Source organism: Phaethon lepturus, unplaced genomic scaffold (assembly GCF_000687285.1).
Source record: "Phaethon lepturus isolate BGI_N335 unplaced genomic scaffold, ASM68728v1 scaffold31593, whole genome shotgun sequence".
Lineage (NCBI taxonomy): Eukaryota > Metazoa > Chordata > Aves > Phaethontiformes > Phaethontidae > Phaethon > Phaethon lepturus.
Window position 1 is genome coordinate 5,833 of NW_010530271.1, and position 24,380 is coordinate 30,212.

At 47.8% G+C, this 24,380-nt stretch overlaps 1 protein-coding gene across 1 annotated transcript in view; it reads right to left on the minus strand.

Moving 5' to 3' along the window:
• Positions 1-3,681: 3,681 nt before the first annotated feature.
• Positions 3,682-24,380, minus strand: part of CAMKK1 (calcium/calmodulin-dependent protein kinase kinase 1, alpha) — a 60,147-nt gene continuing 39,448 nt past the window's right edge. Inside the window, exons 9-15 of the mRNA XM_010284226.1 lie at positions 22,187-22,386; positions 21,425-21,478; positions 19,770-19,843; positions 15,239-15,326; positions 12,466-12,594; positions 11,313-11,416; positions 3,682-3,754 (exon numbers count right to left, since the gene is read on the minus strand). Of these exons, the coding sequence (XP_010282528.1) occupies positions 3,682-3,754; positions 11,313-11,416; positions 12,466-12,594; positions 15,239-15,326; positions 19,770-19,843; positions 21,425-21,478; positions 22,187-22,386 (722 nt within the window). The remainder of the gene's footprint in view (positions 3,755-11,312; positions 11,417-12,465; positions 12,595-15,238; positions 15,327-19,769; positions 19,844-21,424; positions 21,479-22,186; positions 22,387-24,380) is intronic.

The following is a 24,380-nucleotide window of genomic DNA, read 5'->3' on the forward strand; positions in this document are numbered from 1 at the left end:
TTCGCGGCGATGCATCCCTGCCCGAAGGGTTAAGGCCATTCACTGCAGTATTCCTCCATGCCAGACAGGAGAGGCTAAACCAGGGTTTTCACTTGGCACTACCTCCCACACCGAAGGCCTGGAGGAATTAATTGAGCAAGACAGAGAGAAATCTGCGTCCCGGAGATCAAAAAGATGTGCGATTTCCCCTAAAGAGAAATTTCCTTCAGGGTCTCTCAATCTGGGCCCATCCCTGAGCCGGAAAAGCCAACTGGGGCAGATCAAAGCCAACCGAGCCGGCACGCGGCCGGGGAAAAGGGGAGCGCTCCCGGGACGCAGAGCCCAGCTAACGCAGTTCAGAGCATCCCCGTATCTCTTCTAGAAGACAGGACGCCCACGCTCCAGGGACAGCACAGGCCCACGAGGATTTGGAGGGGAAAAACACAGCGCGTACGGAACGTCAGAGCGCGCCCACGCCAGCGCCGCTCGCTGCTGGGAGGAGCCCTGCCACGCCGAACCCTCATCCAGAGGGAAGAGAGACAAATATTTAGCCGTCTAGCTGAAGAGAATGACGTTCCTGAACAGATAAAAGGCTGGGCTTGCTGGAGATGGTTATTTTAAAATAAGGTAAACAAGGTATGACACAAGCCCGGCTGTGCAACTCTGGTTGCTTCTTGGACCTGTGGGAACAGCTCCAGAAAGATTCTTTCAGCAGAAAGGGCAATTTTTCCAAAGCAGATTTTGGGATGATTATAAGAAACAGCCATTTCCCCCACTGCCCTCCAAAACCGAAGCGGCGCTCCGGCTACCACTAAAGGAACATGACATAGAGCTAATTTGTAAATGAGTATTTGTTTGGTCGCATTAATTGAGGCTGGGAACAGCCTTCCTGCAGCCTCGCCCCGCTAGCTCCCATCCCCTTGGGCATTGCTAGAATAATCCCAACAACTGGCTGGATTAGCAAAGTGTCTCTCTGCCCCCAAGTTATTCTTACCATATTAAAAATACAGTAAATAAGCCCACGTTGGCAGTCTTAAGAGCTCCTTGAGCACCACTCGAGCATTGCTAAGACCTCAGAAAAGCCACAGGGAAAAGGATTACTGGTATTCCCTTTTCTCCCCATGGGTAAGGTGACTTCCCGAGACGTGTCCTTGTCCCAAGGTCACCCCTCTGCGCAGGCTGGGGGCTCACCCGGCATCGCAGCCTCCCTCCCCGCTGCCGGCAGCCCGGCCCTGCTGCAGCAGAGCTCTGCCATGGCACCAGCTGGAGAGCCCACGTTCCTGCAAACCGGAGGACGGACAGCTTGCTCCTACCATCGCCCCGGGGCTGCTCCGCTCGGCCCCTGGTGCGCAGCAGGAACCGGCGGCACCCCGGTCGGTCCCCAGCACAGACCTGTTTGCATCCAGAGACCGTCCCCTCTCCTGGCCTCCTCCCGTATTTGCAGAGCCCCCTCATGCTCTCGGCCTCGCCAAGTCCCCTCCTCCATTTTTCACTCCCTTTCACCAGGTCCTTAAATCTTCATTACAAGGCAGCAGGATCCAAGCGTGCGTGCGAGCGTGCCAGCCGGCGGGAGGTACCGGGGCACACGGCCGAAGCAGAACCACAGGCCCTCGGAGGATGCCGAGCGCACAGTTGGTGCGGGCAGACGCACAAACGCAGGCAGGATTTCCCACCTGGGTGCGGGCGATGCAGAGCGCAAGCCCAGAGCGGTAAACTTTACAGCACAGAATCCCCTCGCCTGCTTTAAAATATGAAAGAACTCCTTAATAAAATACATTAGCTGCAATACTCTAAATCTGCCGATATTTACAGGCGAGATGTGGGGCAGAGCTCAGGCTGGCGCCTGCTTCTGGGCATCCCAGCGAGGCGGCTGCAGACGAGCGAGGGGAGGCAGAAAGCACCGGCAGCAAAGCCCGGTTAGAAAAACATCGGGAACCACCAAACTAGACTGCAGCAAAGAGGATGGGAACAACCAGTACACCGGTCACTTCCAACAATCCTCATAGGCGTATCCCCTCGCACAAAAAATTAGGGGACTGAAAGTGCCAAGTCCTCAGAATTAACCTAAAATAAGACAGTAATGTGGTTATGTAGGAACCAAATTTAATTGTGTCCTTTATTTAAGTGCTGTAAAATAAGAATCCAAACCCGCTGGCTTCCCAGGGGCATGTTCAGACCCCACAAAGCTCAAGGGAAAATCTTGACGTAAATTTTGACGGATTGATGTCACTGGTTTTTGCTCTCTGAGTGCAAGAGTGAAATTCCTGATTATACACACAGTCCATACAGTCAACAGCCACTGAAATAGCTGCATTTGCCCTTTTAAGTGCAATCTCTCACCTGTTGTCAAACTGTAGAGATAAAGCTTCTAATACCAAGTTTAGAAGCAATCTATGGATAAAACAGCAGCATCAGCATGTGCATAAAAATTACAGTCTTAAAATAAAATTAAAAATTAAAGCCTTCAAAAACCCAAAAGATCAAGTTTTGATCTCGTGTTCTGTAGCTTTCCTTAGTCTAAAAACCCTCCACCAACATTTTCCATCCTAGGGAGCTCTCCCAGTTTGGGTCATTTATCAGGAAATTAAAGTTTAAAAGCATCAGGTACATAATTTTAAAGGAGCAAAGAGATGAATGAGGGAAAGGAAACCACCCTTAAATAAAATAAGCCCAAACCTGCCACTTCTTTTCAGCTTTGAGAACAACGTCCGTGTGCGCCGGACTGGCTGCAGCTGATGGAGGGCAATCCCAGCTCTTTGGGAAGAGCACGCTTGGTTAGCAGATGTCCTCGGTGCACTAAGCCTTGCCGTGTAACGGCATATCCCAGGGCTCCAGATCTCTACGACGTTCAAAGGCTCATTGCACATTACAGGGAATATCGTGTAGTTCTTCTGTTTTACAACATTGCCCTGACTAAAGCCATCAAAGCTGGCAGGATATGCACTGTGCAAAACTGAGGGATAAGAAAAGAGAGGGGAAAAAGAGAAAAAGGCATAGAGAGTGACAGTGCTCACTCCAAAACGAAGAAGATCTCATCCCCATTTAACTGATATCCATAGAAATTTTGCTGTCAACTCCAACAGGAGCAGGATGTGTCCTGGTATACAGAGGTCCTTTACCCGTGCATTAAATAAAAGTCACTCTCAGAAATAAGACCTGGCTCTAATGCAATTTTTTTTTTCCTGATGCTTGAAATAGAGAATGCCAAAAAAGCAAGGAGGAAGTCTCCAGGGCGAGCAACCCATGAGACAACATTTGGTTTGCTGCATTAAAAATAAAACCACATTTGTCGGCCAAGACACCCAACTACAAAGCCCACACGTGAAGCACAAGTAGAGAGCAAGGCACACACGGAGGAGCGCACGCATGCCTCGCACAAGGAACGCGGCCGCCCACGAGGCCGAGCCAGCCCTCTGCCAGCTGCGCTGCCCAAGGGCTCACTCTTCTCCTTATTGCCACTCTGTTCCTCCTTCCTGGTTTTCTGGGTTGGTCTGTTTTGTGGGTTTTTTTGTTGGTTGGGGTTTTTTTGTTGTTTTTTTTTGGTTGTTTTTTGTTGTTGTTGTTGTTGGTTTTTTTTTTTTGTTTTTTTTTTTTTGCTTTGCAGGCCCTGGACTTGGCGATGAGGGCAGATGTGTAGACAACACCACGATGGGTACAACAGCAGCAGCACGTGAGCAACCAGCCTGCAACAGCCAGGCAGCTTCAGGACGTAGCTTCATCTTCACGCACGTCAGGCAGCTCCGGGTCCCTGCCTCCTTCTCTGCTCCCTTCTTTTCTACACAAACAGCAAGGAAATAAAGAGATTATAGGCACATACCAATGCAAGAAATACAGCAGGTGGTTATTTTTTCCAACAGACAACCCAGGTCAACAACATCAATATTAAGAGGGAGTAGCAACAAACCAGCCTGTTGTGCTGGTGCCACGTTAAACAGCTCTGCAGTATCCCAGCTCGATGCGCTGCAGTGCTGTGCAACTCAAGCCTATACGCTTGCTTGGTCTCCGTGCCCCAAGGACTGAGCATTGCATTTCCCCGAGGGCTCTTCTCCCATCTGCAGCATCATGAGGAGGCATCTGGTTCTTGGAGAAAGTCTTACAGAAAATGTTTCCAAAATTACCTAGTTTGTATTTGGGGAGTTCTGGTTTGCTTTTCTTTAATCTGAATTACTTTTTTTTTTTTTTTCTAAAAGATAAGAGTGATGGCTTGATACCGTAACTGTTTCTCCAAAGCCCCGCTGTAAATGGCAGTAAAAAAATGTATGCTTCTACCACAACCCAGTTCTCCCTACACAAGAGCTGCTTGATTTCAGTTTCTGTGAGTTTGTCCGGTCCCCAAAACAGCTCAGCACCTGAGAGCAGCAGTCCTTCAAACACAGCCAAGGTAACTTAACTTGCATTGTACATACACCATGACACCTTCAACCTTGTCCTCCTACTCCTAATTTTCAATGTTCTCCCATGCAGGCTTGAGCTTTTTTTATTCCTTGAGGAGTAACACCTCCACTCGGCCCAGCCATCCATAGAACAGCCCATCGCTCAGATGTGACCAGAGAAAGCTGTCGCTGCTCTAGACTGAACGGAGAAAACGTGACACCTCCAGGTGCCATCCACAGCAGCCCCCAGCAGAGACCTACGGCAGGCAGATGACTTGCACCTAAAATGCTTGTTTCTCCATCATGAAGATATCCACAGGATAACGGAGGTGATGCTACCCCAAGCACCTGCGTCTGCCAGGGTGCCTGGCCCCACCCGCACCAGCCCGGCTGCAGGAGAATCAGTCTGCGTGGACCAGCCAACTGGGCAGTGGAGAGTCAGTGCTGCTCCAGGTGCCTGGAGCACACCGTGTTCGGGAAGCGTGGGTCTGGGGCTCTGGGGTTATTGTCTGGCAGGGAACGACGCTGAAAGCACACGTAGGCCTATATGAAATTTTGCAGAAACCAGAAATAATAAAAAATCACGTTCCCTTCTCCCCCTGCTCCAGCAAAGCCCTGTGACAAACCTGACCTTGAGCCCAGAGCGTGGACCGTTTCCATGTGGGGGAGGCTGAGGAACAGCCCCATCTTCGGCGCCTTCATCACCCTCTTTAAATGATTTATCACCCCAGGTAGCAGCAGAGGCTCCTCTCTCCGGCACGGCGCAGGCAGCCCCGCACAGCACGAGGTGCGTCCTGCCGAGCCTGCTCCGTGCCCGGGTGCATTCAACGCTCCCCTGCTGCCCCGAGCGGCGTCTGCCTCTGCCAGCGCCTTGCGGGAGGGTGCAACGCAAAACAGGTTGACACAACACCCGTGCGGTGCTATTAGCTTAACTCCAGTTACACGTACGGCGGTAGGGATCAAGGCGTCAGCGCTCTGCAGTCTGCATGGGAGATGGGGCTTGTGCTGTAAGGTCTGAGGCCGAACGTGAATCTCCATTAAATAATTCTTTTTAAGAAAAAAGACTGTAATTCTGCTACATTTTTTAAACCCCAGGCGAGCGAAGCCTGACCCGTGCAATCACCCAGGAGAGCGCACTGCTGGTAACAGCTGCAGGAAGATCACAGCCACTCAGTATTTACACGGAGTGTTTCGTGCCCGGCGAGGAACGAGCCTCACAGCACTTCCCTCCGAAACGCAGGCAGCACAGCACGGGGATGGAGTGCGACAGCCTACAAAGAGCTGGATCAGAGCACACCCACACTCCTGGTAAGTGCTTCATTCCTCCACCGAGTCCCCGTTAAATACCAATAATCTGCCCTTGTCTAGAGTGGTGATGTCCCCTTCCTCTCTATGGAAAAGACAGCAGCAGGCAGTGGCACCAGCTGCCACCGGCGGCACCACGTCAGTCCCCACCCTCCCCGCCTGCCTCCTCCTACCTATTTTTGGAGAACCTCTGCAAGTCCCTCCTCACTCGGAGCAGGCAGCATCCCGGCTTGAGCTCATCCGTTCGTCTCGGAGCGGTAAACTAGGCCAGCCAGAGCCTCCAGAGCCGCGCGGCTGCTCCCAAAGGCATCGGGAGGCGTGTGGTTGTTTCCTGGTCTCTCAGCCCAGACCAGATCTCCCCAGGCCTGGGTGGCGGCTGTGTCCGGCCTAAGCACTAGATGCTGGGACTTACACTCTGAGCTCTTTGTAAGCAGTTTGTCACAATTTGCACTGAATGTTATTTTGTTATTTAACAGAATTGATGGGACCAACTGCTTCCTAGAAGGGTCTGTGCAACAGGTCGGACAAATGACCATGACTTAAAGAAGTCCCGGCTGAGGCAGGGTGGGTGATCGCACAGAGCGGACAATTTCGGTCAGCTCAGCGCCCTCCCAGCATGGCGTCAGAGACAGGAGTGCAGGGGAATGGTGGAGTGGCCGGAGCAGAGAAGGCTCTGCCTCTATTTCTTTTGCATAACCACTAAATATTAAACCTAATCCCCAATTACAAAGTTCAGCCTTAACCTCTCCCAAATTCTGTGGTTCTTGGTTCTTCCTCTGTGAACGTGGGGCTGAGCAGCAGCTCCTGCTAAAACCCAACTGGCTTTTTTCACCCCTCCTCCCCTAAAGAAGGCTGAAATGCCAAAGAACCACAAATAATAATAATTAAAAAAAGCATACATAAACATTAGTGTCACACACAGAAAAACTGCAGTAAAATTGCTCCTACAGGGAGGAAGGATGGAGCCAAATGCTCTCACTAGCACACAAATCACACAGGCTGAGGAGAGGACACACATTTCTACAGCACCCAGGGGAAAAACAAACACAGAATTACCTTAAAGATGGATGCAAGTATACAGATGTGTTTAAGAGGACTCTGTCCCTGAGAGCAAAACAATGAGACAAAGGAAGAAAGCAATCATGAAGATGATGGCAGCAGGCAAAGGAGCTTATATTTCTGTACCCAACAAGGCTAGCGAGCAGAGTGAAATGGAGGATGGAGCATCAGCCATGTTTGTTTGCAGCCCAAAGGACAGAGTAGGATTGGCACTGGTAGCACTGGTACAGACCCACTCCAGCCTCTACTGCTGCTGAAAGCTCCAGATTGCTTCCAGCATCCTGCTGACGTCCAGCTGTGCTTTCCTTTTTTTTTTTTCCTTTCCTGTAATTTGGCACCTCTGGGGGTTTTGTGTCCTATCATGGTCATGCTGTCACCACCACCACCACGTGCAATGGGGCACGCATGGGCTGTGCTCAGCATGGGCAGAGCCACACGAGCATGGGGCCACTCACTGGAGGGTCTGGCTCATGGTGGTCTTTGCCAGAGGAAAGTCCTGTGCCACGGTCAGTGCCTTGGTCCATACATAGACTATGGTGATACCCACCGGCACTGCGGGGCACGGCTCTTCCCACGAGACACAGAGTTCTTTTCTTTACAGTGAAAATCGATACGGCTTTTGGTTGGGTTTGACTCTGTTCTGACGGCATCTATGCGTTACCTACCCGAAATCTTCCCAGGACTGGAGAGACAGACACCGAGCACTAGCAGAGACCAAGGGAGCATCTTCAGTGGAAACATTTGGCAAATTTAAACCCAGCTTGCAGCTGTTCCCTTGTCAAAGATGATGCTGTAGATGTGGCTGCCCTAGGGGGATCTCTTCAGCCTATTTTTGAGCAGCCCTACGGCACTGAGCCCTAGGACTTTCTCAGCACAAAGCCCCCACAAGGCACGTACCTCTCTGCTGTTTCGGGAGAAGCTATTTCTGCCTGGAGACCTGGGTCAGCCATTTTTTTACCTCCCACTCCCCCTGGCTTGCTCATGCCTAGCCTACATGGATAGTATGGCCCTAAGGGCAGTGACGGCTCTTTTGCCCTCTTTTTGGAGAGGCTGGAAACAGGGTAGGCTTTCTAAATACAGACTGATCACCCCTACAGGAGCTGACAACCACCTTTCATCAATAGTAATAGCAGCCATAATGGGAAAGTAAATTGGGTCTGTCAAAACACAGCAATTAATTTGATAGTTAGTAGTTGCAATAAATGAGAGTAATAAAATGTGGTGAAGCCAGTGCTGACTCAATTAGGAGAAATCTAGAGCAGGCAGAAGAAATGTAGCAAACACTGCTAACAAACCCAGAACCTAGCTATGAACGCTAAACAACTGGATTTAAAAAATACTCTGCAACTGGGAAAAAAAAGTAAAAACGATCGGTTGCTTCTGCAGCCACCATTAATGACAGGCTTGAACCTGGCCATGTTCTGCACGATCTGCAAAGCTCGATGAACCCCTGCATCTGCTGGGACGTCCTGCACGAATGGCAGGATCCGGTGCCACCCAGCCACCGCACAGCTCGCAGGGTAACGTGACGGCCGGCAGCACTCACAGCCCGCTTCTAGGGGTGCGGAGGTGCTCTCGTGGGAGAGGTAAACATTGCAAAACAAGAATTGCTAAACGGGGGCATCTTCATTTTAGTTCCTTCTATCTGGTGATTGTGCTTGCCATTTTAACAGCTGCCTTTGTAACTTTTCAGTGCTATTAACCAAAGCAATAAATAACACACAGGAGAGGACTTGCTTCTTTCAGGTCTAAGGAGTGCTAAAAAATCCCTCTCTCCTCCCAGTACTAATTTAAGAACTATTTCAAATCACTGGTGTCTTAATGGTGTCCTCCAAAGGAACAAAGGCTGTGGAAACATGAAAGACCTCCTGCTATCACAAAGACTTCTGCACATGCAGCTTCTGCACGAAGCAATTCCAAGAACAGAGCCCAGCACACTGTGTACAGGTAATGCAGGAAGAAATTAAAAAATAAGATTCAACCACATGATTTAGTTTCCTCCTCTCCAAATCCCAAAGAGGGAGCTGTTAAAATGGCTCCTTTCTCTTTGTATTTTCTTAAAGGAAAAATCCATTTTAAGAACCACCAATTAGAAATACCAGAAAGCAGAATCAGCTGTCAGAGGATTTCCTGCAGAATATAATCTCAGTATGGGCACAGATGTAAGGTGCTTGACGCAGCAGTGAGCGGGGCTCTGGCAATTTCACATGCAGCCTAATTAAATAAATTGAGTGTGAAACTGGAGTTTTCTAATAACTTTTCTTTTTTCTTATATAGAAACACAACAAGTTATTCACCACCTATAACTGGGAGGAGATGCAATATGACAAGAGGTGATTCATTTCTCTTGAAAGACACTGTCACTGGGGAGGAGAAGCTCTGTGGTGGAGAGCTTGGGAACTTGTGACTTGTTTTTCTCTCAGCTCCTTGTGGGCAGCCACATGGCAGCGTCGCCAGAGAGCGGCGACGGCTGCCGGCACTGCCCTTCTGACAAGTCCCACTTTTCGGGTCCCCTGTCCAGCTATGAGTGTGGAAATGGTTCCTGACATGCAGGAACTCTGCAGAGCCTTTATGCTACAACAGTATTATCTGTTCCCACTAAGTCCTAGGTATTTATAGTCATGCAGACTTACTCAAAACTTATTTTAACTAACACAGTGCTGTACGTAACATTTGCACTGATGTTATATTTTATACGTGTGTTAAGGGTGGTTTTACTACAGAACAACCCACTATGAATTAAGAACTGGATGGGTTTAGTGTCTAGCTTTCTTTGCCCCTGTGGAAATAACACTGTAATCAAGAGATAACTCTTGATTACCAATGAACATTCCCATTTAGACTTGGTTTACTTAAAAATCAATGTCATTAGATTCAACAAATCTTTTTAAATTTAAAACATTATATCCAACCAGTCTAGCATTTTTCAAAGTTTGAAATAATAATCCACAGTCCTTAAAAAAGACATCCCTGCAGTAGTGTTTAATACACAACACTTCGTTGAAGAGACTTTGCCAATGTCTGTCTTTTAAACAGAAGGGTTTTGAGATGTGTTCTCAAACCTCCAGTTGTGCATGAATTAATTTAGGATAAAGTCAACTAGTACTGATGGCATGAGATTAAGAAATTAAGTATAGGGGTTAGCGCAGTGGAGAATCGGCACATTCAAAGACCATTCACTTTTTTTTTTGGACATCTTCAAATTTAGTAAAAGTTCTTCCATCTCAGAGCAATGCAATACAGTGACCAGGAATGATAGTGAAGATACGGGCAGGAACGTGTGTCAAATTAGCAATAACTAATTTGGAAGGCAATGAGCCAAGGGCAACAAATGAGGACAAATCCCTTGTGCTAAATTGGCAAAGGAGCCGTGACTGCCATGCTCTTCAGCAGCACTCATGTATAGGGTGTTTAACTGTTAAACGGGTGTCTTAACATTAGCTGGTCCGGGACTCAAAGGCAAGGCCTTCACTAAGTCTCCAATACACAGCTGGGCCCTAAAGCATCAGCAACCTTAACTGGGCTGAGCCCTTAAATCCCTACATACCATCGAGAGACACTCCTCTGTTTGCATTGTCAAAGGTGCAGTGACTCTTAGCACACCCTTGTGGGAGTCTGCTAGGCATGGTACTGGGATTTTGGATGGAAAACGATCATTCTGGTACAACACAGCTTTGTTGTGACCTGCAGCCTTATAGGTTCTGCAGGGTGACAACATGAAAGTAACTGTCCCAGGTCAGGCTAATGGTCCAGCTGTTACTTACTGGACCGACAGCCCAGAAACCTGGCTCTGAAAGGGATGGGTGACCAACATGAGGGAGAAAAGGCAAGAGTCAAGTAAAGGACAGAGAAATTCTGCCACCATCCCTGTACATCCAGGCCATTGTATTTAAAATCTGTTGACGAATCTAATAGCATTTAATTTGTCTACTCCCTTTTTAATCCCAGTATAGTCATTCATATCCTGCCTCCTAAATATTCCATTGCAATGTGTTCCACCATTTCACAACTGGGTGTGTGAAAAAACACTGTATGTTTTCTCAAATGAAAGAGCAATGTCAAAATGGTCTCCACTGTCTGTCCATGTATCTCCATGGTGTCTCTGCCCAGACTTGGGCCCCAGACCACAGACAAACCACATCATCTCATTTCCAGCTTATAAAACATGCAAACTGCTCATCTGGTGCCTCTTCTGTTGTCCATAAAAAAAAGAGAAGAATTAAACCCTCCAATACATATCCAGGCTAGACTCTAATTAAACTTATTTTAGTTCACCAATCTCTAATGGATCTTTGATCACAGTGTATTATAAACAAACAGGTTAAAAAACAGATCCAAGTTTAGCACCTCATATGCGTTTAGGCAAAACCCATCTTACAGACAGAACTGCATCTATAAAAAGAGTACTTAGGCTGCTTGACTGCATTGGATTTTAACCCTAGAGGACTTGAGGTAGATTTTAGCCTCAGTATTGATTTAGAAAGAAGTTTTGTCCTTGAATGCTACGAAAAAGATTTGCAAACTGCTTCCTTCATCCTCCCCATACACCTTTACTCTGCATGTGGAGCAGAGCCAGGTAAAGCTGTATATACGTACATCAGTAAGTTCCCTGGAGCAGACATGGACCTCTCCTCCCGCCTGGTCTGAACCTCAAACGGATTTCCAAAGGAGCGTTTCCTTAGCATGGCCTTCACTAGGATCTTTGAGGAAGGAAAACAGATCAGTGAGAACAGCAGGACTGACATACCACCCCCTTGAAGCTAGTTCAAAGGAGTCTAACAACAGCTTCTTTAATAATTCAACAGACATTTAATAGCACCCCAACTAGAGCATGAACTAGAGAAACGCAGAGAACAGCTATGTGACTTCCAGGCAGTGTCAAGGCCACTCGCGCAGGCTGCGAGCTCAGACCCCTGGACGCAGACCACTGCTGGCAAGAGGCGAAGCCGACGCTGCTGACTGTCACTCATGGTGGTCCAAGCCTGTGAGGAGGCGGCACCAGAGCTCCCCTGGGCCACCTTCCCAGGCAGACACTTCCCAGGGAGTGCCACCAGCTCCTGTGGGTCAAAGGCAAAGGCCCTGCTATCAAGGGGAAAGGACTGTGTTCATTCCCCCAGCCAGCTGTTGGGGCAAGCGTTAACTATGTTAACTTCACACTACAAGAGCTGGGAAAACAGGTCCTTGTTGTGCTCAGCACTTCTCTCCCCATGAAATCCCCCCCAAAGGCACCTGCATCATCGTAAATTGCCTATAGCAGACCTCCAGCTGGCTACACACAAACTGCCGAGAGCCCTGAACCCACTCGTGGTTCCCCCAGGGCTGGCAGGCAAGTGCCAGCTATATACTCTGTGGGCAGATGTTCTTGCATCTCTGGCAACATCACCTCCAGGTTTGGAGCTTTCAATTTGAAGATCCAAATGAGGTGTCTTGTAACCTCTAGATTAATGAAGCAAAACGCTTGGGATGCTTCTGGTGTTCTGGGATGTCTGATGCCAGACACTTTGAGGGTGTGACCCTACAGCTTTTATGAAAGCAGCCAGACAGATATAAACAGGCCTGCTCACACAGTCAGGCCCTGCAGAGTCGGGATACTTCAGTACACAGAAAGTTCATGCTGGGTTGAAAGGCCAAGTTTCTCATGCCAGGAGCATACATGTACCCTCTCCAAACCTCCTCCACTAGTTGAGAACTTCAGCATAGTACCATGCTCTTGACCCATGCAGAGGATGCGGTTGTGGTTTATACATACCACAGCTGGCAAACTCGGGATAGTCTTCACAGAGTTCTTCACCTCTTCCTCTGTCACCTCCACCGCAGTACAGTGCTCTTCCTCCAGCGGCAGCGGCTCCTCGCCACTCTTGGTGAGCCACGGATGCACCTGCATGGGGAGGAACACACAGACAGCTGTAGGCCTCCCTTCTACAGAGCGCTATGATGTCAGTGATGAGACAGAAATGGGGGCACAGGACAGGTTACGGCGGTAAGCTGTCGGTATTGCTCCATTTTCCACTTCCAGCGATGCGGTTCAACCAGCTCCCTTGGAATTACCAAGATGGCACCCCTAATGCCAAGTGCTGTTGCACTCACTGCCACCAACCGGCATGTTGGAGGAACCCGGCACCGTCTGAATCAAGTTTGAAACACTTTGAAAATATGAGTTATCCAGAGCTTTTTCATCTTTTTCTCTCATAGGCACACATTTCATCTAGGGTTACATGTGCTCACTACTTGGAAGAATCAAGATCATCTATGCATCTGCACAAACATGGGTTTAGGTGCTTAAAAGGGGTCTCAGTACTGAGGCTTCATGCTACTGCAATGGCCTCCTGCCTACATAAATAGTAAAATAACACACCTTGCTACCTGGGCAGCACATAAACCTCTGCACACCCACAAAGGAAAGAGAAGGCAGTTTCCCACCATCCCTCCCTGTCGCTGCCGTGTTGCTGTGGAAGGGTGCTGTCGGCAGGATGGGGTGAGGGTCTCTGCTACCCAAATGCAGGGCTGGATGTTTTGCCTGTCAGGGACAGCATCCTCCAGTGTGGTGGGTAGAAATGCCCGCCTCACCCTCCAGGACGAGGAGTTTAATTAGGATGGATACGCACTGCCTACTGCCATTTAGATGAGTTGGATGCAGGTGTCCAGAGTGTTCTCCAAGGGATTAGCGATCAGCTTCTTTACAGCACTTAAGTTACATTTTTCAAAGATCATTAATTGTACTTACAATTCTTTTCAAAGGCACATCACCATGTCCAGCCTTAAGTGAAAGCAGTGCACTAAACCCCACAGTCTGCTGGGGGCTTGCAAACATTTCAGCCAGGGAGAGGACTCTGCCTAGCCATATGTTCAATGTTCCTCATGCGAAACGATTTGCTTGATTTATTTTCATGGTGAACAGCAATTCCAAACCCAGCTGGCAGAGCAGTTAAGATATTTGTCCAGCCTAAACCCCATATATAATTTTACCACCTCATTCCAGCTTTTGCCATGTTTATCTTCAATGTAGACATCAGAGATGTATCAACTATAAATGATCACATCTAAGAAGCAGCGTGGAGCTAATGCTCACCAGCACAAGAACATTTGTAGCCATGTCAGGATTTTATCTTGCAAGTAAGGAAGACGAAAAAGGAAGAGGAGGGGAGTCTGAAAACAGGGGAAAACAAAAGGGAAGAAATCCAGGGAGGAGGAGAAGGAAGCCTGGAACAGCCACTTAGAAACATCTAACTATGCAAGAAGCCAAAGCTGGAGCCCCAATGCCATGTGGCCAGCTGTATGCTACTTCACAAGGAAGCAGCTCCTTGGGATTAGCCTGTGAATACAAATACAGGGGGAGATGTCTGGAGTACATCAGCCGCAAGTGTCGGGCTCTCCTGTACTTTCTGGGTTGGATTCCTCTGGCCAAGGCCTTCAGTGATGGTGGCAGTCACTCCACAGCCACCTCTGCCAAGAAGCTGCTTGGCTATCGTCTCACTTGTAGGAACAGCAGAGGAAAGCTACCTGTTTTCTAATGCCTTTCATAGGACGGTTTCCTTGGTTGTGAACATGAGAAAAGCAGTGTTCAAGGCCCTGGGCTGAGCCCAGCCTGGTGCTAGAGACATGTGCTCTTTCAGTGCCCAACACAGGTCCTCAAGCACATCAAGCACCTTCAGTGCTCAGCCATTGGTAAGATCCAGCACCCTGCTCTGCCCTTCTCCCCAGGGTTCTTACAGGGCTCAGGTTTGCACATGAAGTGCCTGCAAGAGCTGCCAAGTGAAATCACTTAAATACAGCTCCAAAGCACTTCCCACCATCACTAGCTGTGGCCTCCTGGGCAGGGAAGGAAGCAACATCACATTTCTTCTCAAAGTTCAATTGTCCTGCTGTCAGCTTTGGTGGCAAATGTGCTGGTGTTGGCCTGAGACAAAGCAAGGAAGAACTGTTTGCCCTGCAGAGGATGCTGATGGATCTCTATGGAAATCTTGAGAGCACTCAGCAGGTCCAAGGCCTTGGTCGGGGAGTAACATGAGGACAAAAAGCCTACGCAGAAACAGAACGAAGCCAAGCCTTGTGAAACATTATGCTCTACCAGACCTATTCGTTCTCTGTATTAATAGGTGCCTCCCAAGTAAAGCTGGTAGAAAGAAACGTGCTGCCTTGAGGCCATTGATCACACAAGCAACCAGAGGAGGAATACACTTCTAGCCCCCGTAACACAGGTCCAACGCTGACAGCACAGGCTCTGCAGCTAGCAGTCCCCATGACAATGTTGATTCTCCCAGGGATTCGCCAAGGATCAGCCTGCTTTGAGTAATTTTAATTTAAATAAGTAAACAAGAAAGCTTTTGTCAATATTCCCCAAGCAAGCAGCAGCAACAGAGCTGTTACACATGCTGCAAAATGAGCACCCTCCCTTTCCAAGGCAGCGTGCCAGAGAAAGCTCCCAAAACAAACACTGGGAACAGCTCTGCCTCATTAGAAGGTACCAAAGAAACAAGAAAATCAGCTGAGACAAAAGACTATAATATCAATGTCCAATTTACCTTAATTTCAGGGACTGTTATCCTTGTTTCTGGATTTTTATCGAGCATGCGTAGGATCAGTTCCTTGAGCTCTTCACTTATGTGTGCTCTGAGTAAAGAAAATAGCAGGGTACAGTTAACAAGGGAATTGTAAGTGCTCAAGGCATGCATAGTCCTTACTGCGGTTACTTGGTGGAGAATCTGCTCTGCTCAGAAGGTATTTTCTCTGCAAACCCAGATGGAGAAAGGAAGGTCTAATTGGCTTGGTTCCTTCTTGGGCATCACGGTCACTGCTACGGGGTTTGGTTATCCTGCTCTGCTTGCTAACACAGCTGCACACTCTCAAAATGCAGGACAAGGGATCAGGTGAATGGATCTAAGGACATTTTTAAAGACAGCACATTATAGAGGAATTTCAGAGGACAGATTCTGGGACAACAAAACGTTGGTAAGAGCAGAACTGGAGCTGAACTCTATGATGCAAGAAGGGCACAACTTGATTTGCTGAACCTGCATCATGAGCTGGACAAAACATCCCCATTTGACATTCAAGTTCCCAGCTAAGCTTGCAGGTTGTATTAATTAAATTGCTTCCATGAACACTGATGGCAGCCAGTTTGGTAACTCAGTATTTCCCACCTGTATAGCTCAGCCTTGGGGTAACAAAAGGAGGGAATGAACAGATGTGACTAAGAGAAATACATCCAATTTTTTAACACTGTTTCCAAGATCTAAATGCTAGTGTGCTTGAACCCAGAAGCCACTCTATTCACACGGAGCCCTTGGTCCTGCAGTCTGTCCCTCTAGTCCAAAGGCTTCAATGACTTCTGTTGCTAATGATGCAAGGCAACGTCTTTAAAACACACTTGATCTGTACGATCAAAGTGCTACTGAAATAAAATGCCAGCGTATGACAGAATCGTATTAGGCAGTTGAAAGCCTGTCTCACAAATGACTTCTGAGTAGCTGCATTTCTGCATGGAGATGGAATTTGGCAGCATAAAATGTCACTCCCCAGCAGGGCTGGATTTCAGATTGAAAACACTGATGAGGACCAGGTGCTATGTCCACCTCCTCTGCACCCCCCACAAGCAGAGGAAGGAATAAACCTAAATGAAGGCCACACCACAGTAGGGGATATTTCAGTCTAACGAAAACAGAGCTGCTGTTTAATAATTTAAGAATACTTTGGTTATGGGATCTTTAACAAACAACCAGGAACCACTGCTCATTCGGCAAGAAGGGGCAGGAAGTGGGTTCAGTTTAAAGTCTGAGCACTTTCAGAGTTGCGTGAAGGGTCTGCAGTACACACGCAATATGGCCCAGACAAGGGGAAAGGCAGGATGAGTCCTCAGAGACTTCCCACTTCCTAGGCTGCACTGCAGGTGCCAATTCCGGTGGGAATGGGAAGAACAGTGCTGCTCTTGAGATGAGCTCCAGGCACAGAGGAACAGCTACAGGGAGTGACAGTGCATTTAGCAGCTCAGAATAAACAGACTCCTACGGGAGGACCACACAGAGATGCAGGTGAGATGGTGTTTTTAAAATACTTAACATCAGATCTGTGCCAAACGGGCAATGGCTTTATTTAAAATACAAGAAATGGACTATATATAATCACCTAACGTTTCTGGGCAACAGATTGATTTCTACACAACATAGGGTTACAGGGCTTTTCCTTATGATGTTAAACAGGATCACAAAGTGTCAGGTGAGTTATGGCCAGGTGACAGACCACATCACCCTGTCTCTGTTTTTCCTTCTCTGCATTCTGGCAGGGTGCATGCTATACCTGATGACATTTTTCATCTGAAAAGCCTGCACTATCTGGAATTTCTCACAGTCAGAGTCCTGTAACAGCTCTCAGGAAAATGCCAAGCATCACAGAGCTCAGCACCCATTTGGGAGGGCTGCCAGCACCATAGATCATTTTGCAGTTGCCCGCAGATCAGAGAACATTGTCCAGGACTTCAGCTCTTTACCAGGAGGGACTACACAGAGCTTCTGTCTCTCAATACATATCTGGACAGAAACTTCTCCAGCTTGCTTTTTAGTCATGCCAGGATCATCAGGGTGTGAGCTAACCCCATTTACCTTGTGTCATGCCAAGGACTCATTGACATGAATAAGAACTCCAGAGTGATAAATATTTATCCCAGCGTCTCTAAGGGAAGGGAAGGGACAATGACGCCGGCACAGTCAGCTCCATCTCTGTCCTAAAGTTTGTCAGGAAACAGGCAATGAGTTTCCATGGACTGTCTGCAAACAGGAATGTGTCTTTTGTAGCCATGGTGAAATAAATTGAAACCAAAATATTCCTAAATGTAGAGAGGTGCTAATTCTGTGGGAGGCCAGTGTGGACCCAGTCCAGTGAATTCCAGCTTTATATGCGTCTCTTACTGCCTTTATCTAACAAATAGATGTAGTTTAGACAGCCGTCAACACCCAGTAACTCTCTGCTCCTCCAACAACCTAACAAGGGGTGCAGCTCTTTTTAGACTGGGAGAGCAGGTCACTGAGAAATCCAAATAAATCATGCAGTCGAATTATTGCTGAAGGAAATGTCTGAATGAAAAGGTTCTTAGCACAACCCAGTTAGCCCATTAAATGTTAATAACTAACTGCAGAGACAGATGGGAACAGTCACTTGTAAGCTGACTGCTAACCCAAATATATGATGGCTGAGAGAGGATGGGCATTTTGCCAGGACCCAAGCAAGCAGAGAGAAGACTACCAGGGAAACATAAACAGTTTTATTTTTTTGGTGCAGTGCTGTCAAGACAAAGTCCTGCCCCAACTGCAGAGCAACCAGTGGGAACACGGCAATGTGGCATGACCAGCCTTTGTGCTCTTAATGCCTGAAGCCTGGTTAGCTGTAAAACCTCACCAACGGCACGGGGCTGGCTTGCCAGAATTGCTCTATACCCACGACTGGGGCCTGTGTTTGCCATCTAACAAGTGGCCTGACCTTGTGGCCGCAGGTCCTCAGGAGGTGTGCTCCACACAGTCCTCAGTGTGGGCTCCACCAACCTGAGTAGAGATGGCTCCATCTGAGCTATCTGCAGTGGCTGTGCTCCATAGTCAGTGCAGCAGTAATTAATACAGCCCATGGAGCCTGGGGCATGAGTCACCCCATCTAAAGCAGATGTCTAAAATAGGGCAGCCTGAGTACCCACTGCTTTCTGCAGACTCAGAAGGAAGCCTGGGATTGCCAAGGTAGAGAGGCCCAGCCCTTCGCTGTAGGTGTCTTAAAAATTCAGTGAGCCCCTCACAAAAAAAATCATGGTGGACAGATGCATGTATTGCAGACTGCCCGACAGCATCCCTCCCTTCCTCTCTCATACCAGCTGTGCCTTTCATTAGAGTTTTAATTTCTTCATGCTTGTTTTAAATCAAGTCATTTTATCTCTCTTTTTATTAGAATGAGCAATTGGGTGAGGAAGGTAAAAAATTCTTTGCCTGACTACTCTGCCGATTTAGGAAGGAAAATAAAGAGTCCAGCTTTGGCTACTTCATCTGATAGCAACCAGAAAAAACAAAATCATCACCAACAGAAAGCCAGCAGAGGCCTGAAGGTGGAGGAAGTGCTGAAGAGTGGCCAATACATGAAAGGAAATGCGTGGTGGCTCAGTGGCAGACTGAGCACACATCGAGTGTAATCATCTCCTGCCAGGCTCATCTGACAAGACCACAAACACTCGCTGCTCACTCAGTGATACTGAACTTCCCACTGCTCAAACAGCATGTGAGTGGTCTTGGCTCATCCCCCCGCACCACTGAGTGCTCTTCTGTGGGTTGGAGGACACGCTGTGACTGGGCAGCTGGCCATCCCACCTAACACAGCCCAGTAGTCTCCACCACACAGCTCTGACGGTGGCCAACATGGTTTGCCTTCACTGACCAAAGCAGGGTCATGGGCAGCCTCTCAATATCAAATAGGCAAATTAATTTCTGTTTTTTTTCATAAGTAGCCCCAGTCTACCAGCAGACAAGACAAACCCATATTTTCCTGGAGTGTGTTGGAGGAGGCAGAGGCATAAGGATGCACCTAGCTGTGGCTGTATATCTCAAGACAAGCCTCCTTCCATCAGACACTTGCCTCAGCTCCAAGGTAAGTCCACAGAAGAGGCATGTGCTTACTTAGGCTGAGACCGAGGTCTATAAACCACACTGCTTTTGAAAACTAATACATTGAGTCATTCTGGTGGCTACCACATGGGAGAAACACAAAACCCTAACCAAGCCGTGCTTCCAGCATCTCCAGGGTCAAGTAGCTAGGGCAGAACTCCTTAGACCCATACTGAAACCCCTCCACTCCCAAAGATTTCAAGACCCATTTCCTTAAGTCCCTGTCTGCGCAACATGGACACAGGAGCAGCAGAGGCATCTGGAATGCTTCAATAACATCTGCACAAAACCCACATGAAGGACCCAGGAGAACACAAAGCACCTTGCATGTCCCTCTGTGGTGACCTACCGGCATTTATGCTGCACAGTGAATAACACTGAAAACTGAATTTTATTATACAGTAGCTGAGTAAAGTTTACTTACTCTTCTGGAAACTCTACAGGCTTGTTCTTGATCCTGTTATGAAGACCCAGAATATATTCATCTATAAAAGGGCACTGTAAAGCAAACAAAAGATTTTCCAGTTGTCAAGAGATCCTAGCACTGCTTAGGCATTTGTCATTCACATAAAAGTAGTATACTCTGTTTGCACTCACTCGTTTTTATGCAGAGATGGAAATAAATAAAATCTCCCCACACAAAATAAATTGATTTGTTCCTCATTAAAAAATGCAGAACAGCAGCAGAAGGGTCTAGAGAATACATAACTGTATTGGGATACCTCCCTCCATCCAGCCTACCAGGTGACCATGAACTACTAATTTTCCTTTTCTTTGCTCCACTTCTACCTGCAAAATGGAGATACTGGTACCAGCTGGCTTGTATCACTGCTTTGAGGTCTCTGTGACAAGCATCATTTGGAGCTAGATACTACTATTAAAACACTTGGGTTTCCACTTTAAATTCACATTTCTGGATTCAAAGCATATTTTTCTCCAGCACAACTTTTTACACTGGATTCATTTAGATCCAGATTCTGGTTCTTCCTACCTGGCAGGGCAGGCAGGACTGGCAGGCGCTTAACGGAACTGCGGTGATACTGTGGGGGATGCAGGAGCTGCGTATTCACAGGCCCTATGAATATCTGCATCAAAACTGAAGGAGCAGGTACGCTTGTTTTAGTGGGTTGTGTGCTGCTGGCAGGCTCTGTCTCAGCCTGCCTCGCCAGATTAAATTATGAAATATAAATTATGTACAAAATGTGCAATATTTACTGTACAGGATCACGTGGAAGAGACAAACATGTCCTTGGGCTTGGCTTTATATCCTCTCCTCCCTTCCTCCAATGCTTGCCACAGAGGGAAGTAATATTACTGTGAGGTTATACCAGAATATAAAATCGAGGTTATACCCTTTCGTTTGAGGATTTGGCCCAAATAAGACATATTATAGACACAGGTCAGAAAATACTTTCCATCCTGACTTAGCTCAGTGAGATCACACCAGCAATGGAGCTAGTTCTGCCTCTGCCATCTCCCACAGCCACTTCTTACCCCTGAGCTGGATGCCTTATGCCTATGTGGTGGGACCTGCAGTGGTCCATGCTTGGACAGGAGGTTCAGGTAATGTATCTGCACACACAGACCACATGTACCTGCTCGCCCTGGGAGAGCGTGGGTGGGACAAGGGCCTTCTGGGCACAGGAGGGGGAAAAGCCATGACAGAATATGGAGTTTACAGAAGAGCTGGCTCTGCTAAAGTGATCTCCCTCTGGCCAACTCAGCTTTAGCAGACAAAGCTTTCTGTAATCTGGATTGCTAAAGTGCCACAGTGGTTTGGGATCAAATCTATGCCTCTCTCCAAGCTGCATCTGGCTTGTTTCTAAATACAGGCAGTATGGATAACCCCCGACAAAGCGTGGCTGGTGCTACTGATGCTGCTCTGAGTACTGAGACCAACTCTAGAAACCTTCCTTTCCACAGATCACAATGTCAGCCCCTTCTCATCCGCAGGGTGACTTGGGAAAACAGGAGCTGCAGAAGGTAGGTCTTGTTTCTAATATTTGCCTTTATTTGGAAAGGAATGATTCAAAAGCCAGGCGAGCCATGCAGGGCTCCAGCATCTGAAAGCCAGCTTACCTTCCCGTAAACAAAGCAGTACAAGGTAATTCCCATGGCCCATACATCAAGTGCCTGAAAGAAAGCAAGCGCAGGCAGTAAATGAAATGCAACGCAGAGCTGGATTTCCCCACTGACTCACAGAACATTGTTTGTATGCATTTAACATTTTCTATTTTATTGTGCAGAGTCTCTCTGAAGTTGGGCTCCTAAAGGCATCTGTAGTATGCCTGGGGAATAAGGACTGTGCTGGGCCAGACACTCCCACCCTTGTCCCTGCTGTGGAGCGCAGTGACCAGCAAGCAGCCCCTTCTTACAGGAGACAACACCACTCAGGGCTGAATCAAAAAGGAGCTGAACCTCAAAAGTCTTCTTCCAGGCAAAAAACCCACGAGGCCCTATCCCCACCATCTGCATCACAGCACTTCACAGTGCCCCTCGCCTTCAGAGGATCAAGACAGGACCTTGGCATCCAGCAGTGCCCTGTGCCTCTTCATTATTCTGGAAGGGCATCAGGAGTTTTCTCCCTTCCCTTTGGGCAAGGAAAGGGCTCTAGCATGGCTCCTGTCTGGGCAGAGTTCTGCAGGAGTCTGTCTACCTGCTGCACAGAACAACCAATTTGAGTTTTGCCTGGACTGAACACAGAATTAGAGCTTCGGTTTTACTTAATAAGAACCCCAATTTGCACCATAATCCCTGGGTGGACAACATGCAAAGGATGCAGGTGTGATGCTGCCCTTTGTGCCATGCCTGGGGGTCTCTGAAGACTGAGCAAAGACCTACCTTTCCACTGAAACTTTTACCAGTGTCTGAAATGGCTTCTGGTGCCATGAAGGCTGGTGTTCCTGCCGTGCTGGAAAGCTGGGCATCATTCCCTTCAAATTGATTGCTGACTCCAAAATCAGCGATTTTGACATGCCCATCATCTCCTAAGAGTAAGTTAGAAGGCTTGATGTCCCGGTGAATGATCTTCTGGTAGTGCACTAAAAAAAAAAATATATATATATAAAAAAAAGGAGCATAGTCTGCCACAGCAGCCAACCCACCCAGAAGAAACCTTTTCAGGAGGATGAAAATAAAGGTGCAAACTCGGGCATCCCACTCAAGGCTGCTGCTGGATATGCAATATAATGCAGTAGAAGTGCCACTTCCTATAGCCATTCCTTTTTGGTGCCTCACTGGGATATACAGAGCACAACACTCTGGAATACATCCATCACCAGTAAATATGCAAAGAACAGACATGAACCCAGAAACAGACCAACCATTGGGACCGAGAAGAGCTGTTAGAGAAGGAAATCACTCAAATCTTGCAGATTTGCTTGGTCTCAACTGAACCACCTGATGGGTTGGGCAGCTTGCTGTATTAAAGACTTACGGTATCCAAAGAAAGAGGTTCATTTTTAATTTGTTTATTTTGAAACTGCAGTGCCATAAAGCTAACCAAAAGGGGCAGAACCACAGGCAGAATGAAACAGGCCCAAAGGAGATATTTAGGCAAAATAAAGACAACTAGCAGCCAAGCACTAAGGCCAGCCAACAGCTCAGAAATCAGTGGGTATTTCCAACTCAAAGATGCCTTTGACCATGAAGCAATCACCAGCTGGTTGGTGCCAGCACCCCTGCAAAGGCGCTCTCTCTCTAGCCATGCTTCGCAATGGAACCCACAAGTAGAGAAATGACCTCAACTTGTTTTGCATCACCCCAAACCCGCCCCACCACACAAAGCTGCCAGCCACTCTGACCACGCTCGACACCCAGAGCCGTGGCCAAACCTCTGCCACGCAGCCCTTCAGAGCTAAGGCTGTCCCTACATGTGGCCCTTTGCCCCATGAGGCTGCAGCAAAGACTCCAGCTCTGTCCTGGCTCCACAAGGCCAACTACAGGTACCACCTGAATTGCTTGTACATTCAAAATGAAATAAACCCTTGCAAAGAGCTTGAAGGCTGAGATGCACAGAAAACACCACCACCAAAAAAAAAAATCTCACTCATTACAAGCTATCTGGGAGCCAATATTGCAGCTGCAAGAAAGCAATTTCTGGACAACTGAGTGAAGCAGCAGCAGGAAGTTGTAGGAAAGTGGCTGGCTTCTCAGAAACTTGGAGAACAAATTTTTAAATAAAAAACAACTTTCGGAACAGAAAATGACCCCAAACACAGAACTGTAGAAAACCGAAGAGACTTTACTGAACAGGAGAGGAAATCTTCTAAGTCTTTACTGCCCTTCCCAGCGGAACAGGACCCCTGGTCCTCCCTCTTCCCCCAGCCCCAACCACCATTTTCACATTTCCTTCTTGCAAACAGAGCATGTTTGGTTTTATACCTCCCCATGAGCACTTCTCATATCTCCTAGGAAATATGCAACTGGGTGGGGGGAAATGCTGGTCTAATCCCTTCTTGCTTTACAAACCTGGTCAACACACTGCCACAAAAGCAGCCTGCCTCACGGAGCAACCCAGCTTGTGTTTTAGGACCAAGAAAGAGCAAACTTCACATAACTGTCCTGCTCTTTTCAAGCCAGCTTTCCAGCAGGCCATGTCTGGGGAAGGGAAGTCACACTTGCAGATACTTTTTCTGCAAGGACCTCTGCTTAGTTTAAAGCACTGCTGGGCGATGCTTTCTTGGAACATTAAAGAGTTGATCTGGAGACCCAGCAGACAAAAACTTGCTGGATCGCACCGACATGTACATCCTCTTCCAGATGTGCAGCAAGTGTGTGGCTGCGCTGTGATGTGACCCAGTTAACGCTGTAACAGCCTGGCTAGACAGTCAGGATAAACACTGAAAACCCTGCAACAACAGTAATTATGAGGAGACATCTGCTCCACAGCAGAGCTGGTGGCAAGCTGACATTTCATTATGGTAATATGGGGAGAGCAAAAAACCAGTGAGGGGAGCAGTGAAGTTTCCCTTCAGGAGATGATGAGCTGCCTTTTATGCAGGTGTCTGGTATCATGCCTGATACCACAGGGCTA